The following is a 12,220-nucleotide window of genomic DNA, read 5'->3' as shown; positions in this document are numbered from 1 at the left end:
CACTGTCTATAAGTGCTCCACCGTATAAGACACAGGTAGGCGTCTGCTCTTACATATGTATGTCCACTGTCCCACTTTAGCATTTTTTTCACTTAGATTCAATGAGATTCAGCTAGAACAGTCATTATGACACTTCAGAATGAGTCTTTTGAAGGCCTGCCCAGCCACACGTTGCAGTTATAAATGTACTGTCAATCCTCATTGGATTCATGTGTCAAGGGAGTCCTTTGGTGAAATGAAATTATGTCTCCGCTCCAAAATCATCATGTGGTACAGTGTCCCACAGACAATGCATTTTCCTGATGGAAGATGTGTTAGAATTGTTCTCGGGGGCGAAAAAAAAGAAGAATAGCAGAGGTAGTCCAAGCAGGATTTGGTGCGTGCATGTGTGTTTGTGCAGTCGTTTGTGTGATACACATGTAAATCATGAGTCAGACAGTCATGTTTCACATCAGAAGAGGAAAATTGAACTTCTTCTTTTTTTTTTTTTTTCACTAGCCTCAGTGTCAGAATCGCACCAGGACTGATTAGTCGTGTTTAAAATACCAGCCAACTAGCCTTTTGGAACAGTACGGAGCTTGCAGTGCTGGCTGGTTACCTGCCAAAGTGGATGGTGGTGTAGACAAAGTGGTAATCCTCAAGACGTATTTTTTTTTCTTCTTTTTGTGTGTTTTGCTTTTCATTTATTTTGCCAACATCTTTAGTGCCAAGCACACATTTCTGTGGTGATTCCAGAGTTCTTCGATATTTTCCTCTTATTTTAGGTTACTGTATAAACTGCTGCTGCTGCTGGCAGCATAAAGAGCATCTGTTTCAGATGATTTTTCCCAGCAAATATGAAAGCTTTCACGAACAGAGGATGGGTGGTGAAGAGTAATCTAAAATAGCTATTCATATAAAAAATCCATTACACAAGAATGTATCCTGCAAGAGCTAAAATCCATTGGCTTGTGGTGGAACATCCATCGTCACCACAATTGTCCCTCGAGATTAAGTTAAAGAGTAATTGTCTCAGTCCTGCCTTCAGAGTTAGACTGCAAAGACCATCTTCAATGTATATACATAAGAGCCGAGCTCCTCTCATGTCAAAACTGATCAGACTTGTTAAATATAGTAAATTCCCTGTGCAAACAGTCTGAGCGACTCAAGATGGCACCACGCTGATCTCCGTGGGCAGGATGGCACAAAAAGAAAAAAAAGGAAAAAAAAAGCTCGCCTGAAAATACCATCACACGGATGCGGAGCTAGCTGGACTAGAATAGCACTTGCTAGCAGGCCCCCCGACGAGAGGGCAGGTGGTGATCTCGTGGAGAGCGACGGCGACGGCGGGCGAGTGTGAAAACGAGTCACGTGGCGGCGCCTGCCACATCTGCAGTCTTTTTCATTTTTTTTCTTCTTTTAAAAAAAAAAAAAAAAAGCCATCTGATTATTCCAGCTCTCACCTTGAAATGCTAACAGCGAAACAGCGACTAATAGACCGATTACATATTCTGAGGGCTTTGATTTGCATTGTTTCTAGTGTGCTCTCTCGCCCTTCCAGCTGGAGCTTAGCCGTAGACAAATCCACCCACTCACTGTTTAGTCTTTTGTCCTCCATGAGGATGTTTTCAAATGTCATCCTGATGACAAGCAATGTTGTGAGAGCGGAGGAGACCAGGGTGGCTGCTTGCTTTTGTGTTACATGCTTCTCAATGGGACAGACAGGCGTGCACACAAACACACTGCGATCGCACTGACACACAGCCATTCATTTGCTCTCATTCCCTCTCCATCTCGCGCTCACTTGATTGTTTCTTTTCCTTCCCTCTCCTCTCTCTCTCTCTCTCTCACACACACACACACTCTCACAGCGCACCACATTGCTATCACTAAGACTGGCTGGATTAGCATAGTAATGTGCCTTGTTGCATCACACTGGCTGTAATCAATTACAGCCGGTCATCCAGTGTGTATAGCTGCAGACATTTACACTGGTCCGCTGTTTGTTAATCATGTCCAACAGCATTTCATCTTTAGACCCCTTCAATCTGCTCTTTTACGGGGGGGGAAAAAAAGAGGCCGGCATGAAAAACATCAGCACCAGAATTACTTTAAACGCTGAGCACAAATAAACATCCAGCACAGGAATTTGTCTCGGTAGCACGGCTACACTGAAACTGAAAGTTCTTGCAATGTCTTTACACTCTCTGTTGTACAAAGCAAAAGGGATATAAATGACTGAAATATAGCTGACTCTCGTTTTTTATCCACCCACGGCGCGCCATATGTTTCTGGTAATTATATGTGCATTCGGATTGTTAAACCAACTAAATTGAGCAAATAAACACGATCTTGTGATTTGTTTACACATGTTTTTATCCCAGATATTTATTGATCCAGTCTCTTACGCTCTTTATCCCTTTATGTTTAGTACAGTTTTCAGTGCTATAAAAGCCTCTGGATGATGTCTTTGAGCTGAAGGCCATGAGAATATGTGCACACATCCTTCGTGAAGGTAGAGTCTAGGTACTTTTGGGATCCTTATTTACAGTCTTCACATAATCACTTTCCTATCAGTAGTCAAAACACTTCTCCACAAACACACACATGCATGAACTCCCTTTCTGTCCGCCTCATCAAATTACATCCACTTACACTTAACTCCCCAGATAGCGGTGTCTGTTTGCCTATGTGTCTGACTACACGTCTGCCACAGTCGTTGTGCAAGTTTTGACCTCAATTCATACCCGACTGCGTATTACAGAGTCTGCCGCAGCCACGGTACAGATTGTTCTAGACTGAAGAAACTCAACTTCTCCAGGTTGCAGACGACCGGAGCATTGTCATTCCAGCAGTCACACACGGTAACCTTTAAATGGAATCCCTGTCTGTCCATGACCGACCGTGTCAATCGTGGCATCGAGGAGCCAGACGATCCAAATCTGACATTTGTTCTTTTAGTCAAGAATTGATCAGAGGAGGTTTTAGCCCTGGAGATATCCTCACTGGAGATAGGAAGTAGCTGGAATATCAGTGACAGAGCTGAAATATGAGCAACGCGTAATGGTGCAGCTTTGATGTGTCCTCTTGTAAAACAAATCTGTTATAAGTATTTCCCTGATTAACTTCCCTAAGCCTTACCTTGGACCATTACGTCAACCTAAAAAAAAAAAAAAAAGTCAGTTTCAGTTTATTTCACTCTCAGGTGCATTTACAGCTTCACTAAAGCACGTTGACCCAGCGCTCCTATCAGATAATCAGGAAACTCCGGTTAGTAAGTCTTTTCGCTCTTTAACTGCTCAGCTTCAGATTATACACCCAATTAGCCGTTCTCAAGCTCTTTTTAGTACCGATTCCCCGTCAGGATTAAAAAAAGCCTTTACAAAACTTACATGAAGACTTCACAGATGTCGCACAAATAATTAATGAGTAAACACCACTATAGCACTTTATTGGTGTATTTAAATTAGGGGGTTACCACGGCAACCTCTCTCCTCCTGGGGATCTATAGAAAGAAGAGAAATACTGTAAAATGTTGTGGGAGGATTTTTGCAGAAAGTATTTGTTAATTGCTGTATTGGTAGTTTGTGTTTTACTGCCAGATTATTCTCAGTGATAGTTTTAAACCTCAGATTTAATGCAGTGCTTTTAACTTTTATTTTGGTAACAGCAGATCACAGAGGGAGTGAATCTGGACGATGAGGTGAACTTTGTAGCACATGCCCCACTTTATTTACCCTATGTCGAGGTGCTCTTAAGCAAGGCACTTAACCTCTAACTGTTCCAGTTGAAAAGATTTTACTGCTGCGGTGCTGGCCAGGTACTCTCTGGTGTAATTTTGAGTGCAACAGCGAATGTCAAGGAGAATACTCCTTCACTGAATGATAAAGGTGTGTGTCCTGCAAATTGTTTTTATCTAAAAAAAATTTATTAGTATTATTAATTAGCGCAAGTTGTTTTTACACTTGAGTATTTGCCCAACTCCTTAAAGACTTTAAGACTTTAATTCATCTATTATCTGAAAACAAGAGAGGCATTTTGTTTTAAATCTTATTTTTTCATTTGTCACCAAAAATAGACACAAAAATTCAACAGTTCTCAACAGAAGGAGCATTTGCAATGCATGGTCAATCTGTCCAATTTCCCTGGCCCTTCCCCATAAGCCTGGAGGCATTTGGGTATTAATCTCTAAGAAGTGGCAAGAGTGGCAACAAGGCTTAATTCATTTACTTAAGAGCTTTTCACGTGGGGTTTAAAAGTTAATAGGACGATCACTCCGTAGTGCATTTGATTAAACCCTCTTAATTACCCCAGGTATAATGGGCTATTAGCAAAGGCCCAGTTGTAAAAGGGCAAGTGGGAGATGATTGTTTTTATGAGGTACTTTTTGTTCACCTCTTCCAATGTCAGGATTATACTGAATATTAGAATATAACCCAGTTCGTCTTGCACTGTGATACACATGGGAGCTACGGCTATTATAGGGTATACTGTATTTGGGTGATTCTTTTGGCATTTCATCTGTACTTTCTTTGAGACTTTTGGGATGCTGTTTTGTACCATCATTCATTTTACAGTTATTTGTAGACTACCTTTTTCTCCTGTTTCTTTTCCCTTCTTCTCTCCAGGCACTTCCTCTTTAAAACGGGCACAGGAACGACACCTTTCTTCGGCGCAGCAGCCCCTGGTTACACCATGGCGACAGGGACGGTTTACTCCACACCGGCGCGCCCTTTGCCCAGAAACAGCCTGTCCAGAGGGGCTTTCAAGTTCAAGAAGTCACCCAAACATTGCTCCTGGAAGTGCACCGCCCTGATCGCCGTGGGGATAGCTGTGGTTCTGTCCATCATTCTCTGCTACTGCATAGGTAAGGCTGTGTGTGAGCGTTTCCAGATTTTGAAATCATTCATGACTCAAGTTTTGATTTGAGAGTTCAACAAACTCTGTAACAATAAAAAATGAACAAGACGGCAACAGTCAGTCCTCGCATATTTAATTATTAGACCTGTTGGAACACAATTAAAAGAGCTTTGAAAAGAAAATGTCAAAACCATAAACCATGCCATTTTAATGACCAGCATTCAGACCGGAAAGGCTTTTCATCTTGACTTGTAATTAGTTTATAAGACTTATGAGTTGATGACTTGGACTTGCTGTCAAGGAGTCAAAGCTGGATTTGCACCCCAAAAGACTTTACGACTGCTTGTGGGTCTCTCTTTGTCTTTATCAGTCATACTCTTACTGTCTGGCCTTTACCCACACAGTCTACCCAGCTCTTAATCTGAACGTTTGACAACCTGTTAGCCTCATCAGTTCAAGGCCACAGCCTTTTATCTACAGCTGTCCTTCAAACTTGCAGAATAGGCCAGTTCCATGGTACCAATTAAAAAAAAAAGATCCTCTCTTTTCCTCCTCACGATGGTCCACTTAGAAGGCTCTGTCCCTGGTCGTGTCTGGAGGCAGTTCAGGAGGTGAAAATCTTATCTGCTCTAAACTGCTCACATTACCAGATATACTACGCTGAACATTTGTACCAGCCAGGCTTCCAGCTTAGACCAGGTTTTCCTTTTGATTCTCCGGAGGCGCAATTCAGGGGAATAAACAGCCTAAATACCTGAACCTGGAATGCAAATATTCCTTCTTAGGGATAACACTGCGTAGAGCCGATCTTGTGCAAATTAATACCCGTTAGATGTTGACACCATGCGATGTTTACATCTTAATAAACTGCATTTGGAACACCATCTATAGCGAGTTTTTTTTGCCACTGAATGCTTATTGTCAGATGTGGAGGTGCAGCAGAAGCTGTCACCTGTGTGCATGAGAACCAGTAGTTATTTGTGCCAGAAGCGACATATTTCTTTCAGTTCTAGGGAGAGAAAACATGACTCCATTATCTGCGGTGGCATTGGATAATCTTTAGACATGTCACCCGGTCAAACGGAACCAATGATAGACAAGCTGCCTAGAGTGAATGAAGCCGGCCTGCCTCCTAATCTGTATGAAGTTTGATCTCTGCCAGGAGTATTTCTATTTCACTGCCTTTTCCTTTTTGCAGAAATTGCAGATGTCCTGATATGATTCACTAGCGTCTGTCTGACTATGCTCTCAGTCAGATATGCAGACAGGCCCCAGTGCAGTTTCCAACAAGACCTTCCTGTCGGTTTCCCTTTGACAGGGGACTGTGCATCATCCCCACACTTCTGATCCCCAGGTCAGAAAATGACAGCCAATTTATGTCCTCAGGGAGGGGGGCGAAATCCCGTTAAAACACAGCCAGAGAGGTTCAAATGGCCAACACAGATGGCAACGGCGAAATGAAACACGCGTTGAGGAGCTGAACTCTTATAACAAAGGAAACCGTCCCAGACACTCAAACTTTAAAGAAGGCCTTGGTCCATAAAGCCTTTGTTGTACTACAAACACAACTTGCTCATTCTGACAAACAGGAAATGCTTTTATCTCAGCCAGGAAGATAAACTAATGCTCATCCTCTCCTTCTCCTTTGGGCATTTTTTCCTATGAGAAGGCTTTCCAACATTTTCTTTTTTTTTCTTCCACAGCGTGTCAAAGCTGACTTCTTGCTAACCTTTAGAATCTTGACCACAGCAATAAACTTGTTACAGATTCATCTCTCCTCATGCCTCCCCTTGTCATCCAAGCCCTTAATCTTTACACTGTGCCTTTCTCCCAGAGCGGATATATAAGTATTCATACAGCTTGGAGGCAGGGGGAAATGTGACACAGTTGTATAAGGAGAAATATGGGGTTGTTGGGAAGATCCTATAACCAGTGTTTTATTGGCAAATAGAGAGGGGAGTGCTCTCTTGGAGGAGAGGTCATAAATGTGCTGTATCAATATCAATATTCACAATCCTTTTATTGACTTAACTGTTTTGTTACTTGTTGCCATTCATGATCTTGTATCATAAAATTAGTATGGATTTATACATACTCTCTATAACTTAGCTGCTTCTCTGTGCGCAGGATTCAGTTGCTATTTTTATTTGTACTCGTGCTCATGACGGATCTGTTCAGTTTACGTGGGGAAAACGAGCAGAAACAGTCATTTGTTCAGCTGTTGTCACTAACAGTTCTAGCAGATTGGATTCATTTACAACATTTTCATCCCAACAATCACAGACTTGTTTAATTGTAGACCTGTCGGATGTTTGGGAATTGTATTTTTGGCGTGATGCCAACGCCTGGTGTGTCTGTGTGTGTATGTGTGTGTCTGTGTGTAGATGCGTGTGTGTGTGTATGTCAAACAGATGCAGCCCTCTGCCACTTGCCTCAGGTGTCTGAGAGTGTTTCCACCACTTCCTCTCCCTTTCATCCACGGCCAATTCACCTGCCAGGTGCAATGACTCAAATAGCTACAATGTGCACTCGTACTTTAATACTTTTCTACTGTCAGCTCGCGCAGTCCCATTAGTACTAAGACAAACTCCGAGACATGCACACCTGCATCTGTTATATGTTAAAATGGGAATATGCTTGGAGGTGACTCTACCTTATTATTCACATTATTGACAAACACACATAATGATATTTTAAAAAAGAAAAATGTTCAGATCACTTTTTTTATGGGATGAATTTGAAGAACAACGTGCAGAACAGTAACCCTGGCTGAACAACAACAGCAATTCTGAAACTCAAATGAGGCGCAAACCTGCTGAGGTGAGGCTTTCCAGTTCCAGCTCTGCAAACTAGCCTGATTGGAAGGATTTCAGTAATTGTTCAGATAGGGGGAGGCCAATCACGAGTCCAGCTTTGATGCTCTGATTGGATGCAGAAGCAGCATGTGGATTTTTTGCAAGCACTCTTTAAATTGAGCAGCACACACAGGGGTCTTTAAAGGAAGCATGAATTATTTTGTGATTTTGTAAAATTGCTTCTCGCAGATTTCTAGTTTAGGAAGAGACGTATTCCCAGAAATCTTGTACCACAAGAATTAAATTGATTGAAATGAGAAAATCATTTTTGGTTTATTCATTTGTTTTTCACTGAAAGCTTGTTGATTAAAGTTGTTGATATGGTGGGCACGTTTGATTTTAATAAGGACATATGAGTCACCAGAGGAGAGAGGATGGCTCCACTCATCAGTGATGAGTACTGTGATTTGTTTTTGATAGTAAACCTATACTAATAAGGAATTCTAGAAATCTCGCTGAGCCTAACAGAAGGTGACATTGAGCTTGCTTCAATTGCCACAAGACCAAACACAAAATAAACCCTGTCCTTGTCAATCTTGTCTTAGAGATGTTGTTGTTCCATTTCAGTTGGTTGGAGATACTATTCCAGAAAACAGGAACATCTTAGCCATGCTCTGAGCTGTGAGGCTTATATTGAGGAGTCCCCCGGGGACGTTTCTGGGGAGATGTGCAGGCAGGTTCCAGCATAAAACAATGTTTATCTCAATAATTTTGAGGCTGTTGAGCTCCAAGTTGTTGTTGGCACACCGTGACTCCAGATGGGACACCTCTCTCTGTGGTAAATGGACTAATTATGCTTGGTGACGAAGGCGATCAGAACGGCATCCTTTGCATATTTTAACAGAGAACACTGTAAAGTTTTATACTCATTTATATTTTGTAATGCCTTTGGTTGTTTATCTGAATAATAATATTTATTAATCCTTTAAAGAAGAGATACAACTTTCCCCTGTAGTATAATTATAGCACCGTGTTCCAGGTAACAACACCTCTAAGAATCATGTGAACAAGATAGAGGGGTAGGGGAGGAATTAGCTGTGAGAGCAGCCAGGAGGATTTTCTGGGGCTCATGTTACATTTTCCAGTGCAGAAGTGTTTGTGCCTCTGTACACTAAATACCATGTGAATGTCACAGCTCAAACAAACATGTTGTAAACTTACAAATTCAACCTCCCATTCATTATCATTGGAGGTGTTCCACAGGGGAGAATTTGGACTTTAGAGATTAGAGGCTAGCTTTTCCAGCTTCTCGCTCAGGAAGAGAATTGCTCATGGCCCATAAATATTAATTGAACTGGCCTAGGCTGCAGGAATAACTTATGCAAATTCATAAATTGAGGGCCATTCACCTCAAAGCAATTTGTTGATGAGGTAAGTGGGGATTCAGGCCCTGGTGCACTAAGAGCGGTGAAGAGGGGAAGGCTCTTGGTGGTCCTGTGTTGTGTGTGATACACAAGAGCCCATCGCCACACACAGTTTGCTTCCTGGTGGGAACGCTGGCACTGCCTGGAGATGCGAGTGCACAATGTTTAGCTGTGGAGGGTGTCCGGACTTATCATGTTAAATGAACCACAATCAGGAAGCAAACCGGTCGAGATGTTTTTAGACTCTGACTTTTACTCTAGAGCCAGCAGGAGGCTGACATTTGTGGGTCAGGGTGAAATATTTTTACCGTTATCGGGCAGAATATTCACTGTACCATGTGTGCATGTGCAACTTGCACCAGGGATGAAAAGGATGCAAGACGGCTCACTTGTTAGCTGCTTTCACTATCAGCTCTGATGTTTTGTTTGTTTTTCTTAAACATTTAACGTTTAATTAACTGCTAACAGTGTTGGGTAGTAACTCTTTACATATACTCACAATTACTTAATCAGATTACAAAAAATATGTAACTGTAATCAACTCAAATCACATAGATTCATCTAGCTGGTGTCAAGGATTATTCAATTACAATCTGATGTTAGGCTGCCCACACAGCTTCTGAATGGGTGACGTACTCAACCCAAAGCATCAACCATAGATAACATACAACCATGCTAAGAACAACAATATATAATCCAGTGGATTACGTTAATAATTATAAATGTAATTTGTATACAGTACTGTAACTGACTACACTTTAAAGTTACCCAACACTGGCTGCCAGCATGACTGTAGATTCTTGTTGTCATCAAAAGCACATTAAAAATAACACTTGTATCTTCAGCTGTAAGGCAACATCCCCAGTGTTTAAGAGCACTGTCTGTCATCTCATGTCTCTTTGTGATAAAGCGTCATGTCTGTCTTCTGCCAGTCAGCTTAGAGAGATTTTTCTCTCAATGTTAAAAGGGTTCTTTTTTTTCCAAAATACTTAATGCTAATTTCTATTTTATTAAATAAAAGATTATACCACCTTTTATTCTTTAAGTAATAATTTAACCCGCTTAAATTTCATGCATTTTGCAGGAGTAGGTGTTTCAGGTGGAGGGTGTTTCACTTTAGGTTAATGCTCCGTGTCCTTAGTTCATCTCTGCAATTTGGGTTCCAGCTCAGCACACAGTGTTTTCTAAGGATTCTGGAGAATTGGCTCAGTTTTAAGCCTACAACATGTTTAAGAAATGAAAATATTTACGCAGCGTGCAGTTAGAAAAAGTTGTAATTTATTTGTGGTTGTTTTACAGTTTAACTAGGCCAAGGAGAATGTATGTTTGGAGACAGTGTTGGGGAGCAAATGAGAAAATCTTGAGAGAATTCTGTCAAATTCTTGCCGAGTTGTATTAAGTTGTAGATTTCGTATGTGTCTCTCTGCGCTGCCAGTGAATTTGTACAACGGTACTAAAACAGATCTATATCTGGCTGAAGATGGAGAAAGATTCATAACATTTTTTTAAACTATCGATAGCAACAGGAAATCTCATTGCCAGAGCAAATATGTGAAACAAAAAGACAACAGAAGTGCACAGATCTCACAGGTTTTCACATTGGAGGTACTGTCAGACTAGTCCATTCACAGGGTTTAGAAAAGTCAGACTTGTCAAAAATATCGATGGACCAGTCAGCATTCATTTCTGTTGCTGGTTTGTTGCACCGGCAACTGAAATGGATTCTGACACTAAGGGTGATGCTGGCTGAAAGTACTGGGCGGTCATACATTATCACTCAATGTTAAAACAAAAGGCCCTTTTTGATTGGAATTCAAGGCTACAGAGCACCTATTAATTTTAGCTACCAAGGACAATGCTGCATATATTCTCACTAAACTGATGCCAAGTATATTCATCAGCAGGCTTTAAACAAAACGCATGCCCTATTTTTTAACAAGGCACCGATTGATACAGTGTCCATACAGGTTTTCCATTTCTCTTTTGGTCTCCTTCACATTTGATATTCTCTCTGGCCCTACATCCACCTCTCAAGTTATTTGCTGCAGTCAATATCCATCTTCCCAGCGAGGGGCGGGTGTTGAAGAAAAGTTCCTCGCGCAGATCAAATGGACGGAAATCAAGATGCTTCCTCAGCATGTTCCCTGGCTGGTGACTTTGAAGGAGATTGGCCCTCTCGCTGCGCTTACAGAACCACCTCAGTTTCCCAAAACAACAAGAACACGGTTTGATTGCATCCAGTGCTGTGACAATAAAGCAGGTTGGCTGAATGAAAGCCAGACACAGTTTAGTTATGTAAGAGAACTATGGGAGTGTTGCATCTTACCCTCTCACTTCCTCCTCCTGCTGTGACTGTCTGTCTCAATGAACTGCCTTACACTTCCTTAAAAGTCTCACACTCTCTCCCTCCATCTTACGCTTCCACACACATGTAGCTGCACCTCCGCGTCCTCCCTGCTTTGTATTAGCCTGATAAGTTCAAGACTTCTCCAGTGTATCTCGTCTTCTTGTCTGAAGCGAAGGCTTTGTGTCAGAACAGAAATTCTGCTCTCTGTGATGCAGTAGCTGTTTGTGTGCAGACACTCTGGCACATTAATGAACAGTGATCCCCACGGAATCGTACTAGAGCAACAGGATTCCTAAGTATTGATTGAAATGACTTTGTCTGGCCTCTATCAGTGTTGTGTTTACACAAAAGGCAACCATGGCAGACTAGCCGCAAAAAGCAAAAAATGTGAACTGAAATGTTGGAAGTTGAACTGTTTTTTAAAATTCTTTCTCTGCCTGCACTGGATCCATCCATTGTGCTCTCCCACAGGTCTTTTGTGCTTAAGTGGCTTGTTTGTATTTGTGCGGCTATTTGCTTATTTGTTTATCCATTTCTACAAGCCCACGCAGCTTTTTTGTGTATTTCACAGCAATGCACCTTTTCGGCCTCAATTGGCAGCTTCAAGAGTTGGACAACCAGCCTGCATTTGAAAATGGAGGAGTTGGGAAGACAGGGCCCACTCAGTCGAGCATAGTGACAGCTCTGGCTGCTGACGGTGAGGAAATAAAAGACTGACATCTGAATTAACTGCTAATTAACTTTTACAGTATTAATGAATAAGATTAATACTGTTTATTCTTTTTGTTAGCTTCCCTGTGTCTTGAAAAACGTTT

The 12,220-nt window shown here is 41.6% G+C and overlaps 1 protein-coding gene across 3 annotated transcripts in view; it reads left to right on the top strand.

Annotated features, from left to right (window-relative positions):
* Positions 1 to 12,220, top strand: part of si:dkey-237h12.3 (teneurin-3) — a 176,310-nt gene that overhangs the window by 104,183 nt on the left and 59,907 nt on the right. For all 3 annotated transcript variants that reach the window (XM_027279740.1, XM_027279748.1, XM_019256312.2), the window contains 2 exons: positions 4,608 to 4,846; positions 11,977 to 12,102. In XM_027279740.1, the coding sequence (XP_027135541.1) occupies positions 4,608 to 4,846; positions 11,977 to 12,102 (365 nt within the window). The remainder of the gene's footprint in view (positions 1 to 4,607; positions 4,847 to 11,976; positions 12,103 to 12,220) is intronic.

This window comes from Larimichthys crocea, chromosome I (genome assembly GCF_000972845.2).
Source record: "Larimichthys crocea isolate SSNF chromosome I, L_crocea_2.0, whole genome shotgun sequence".
Classification (NCBI taxonomy): Eukaryota; Metazoa; Chordata; class Actinopteri; family Sciaenidae; genus Larimichthys; species Larimichthys crocea.
Note: the sequence above shows the minus strand (reverse complement) of the source record. Positions and strands in the feature narration are given on the sequence as shown.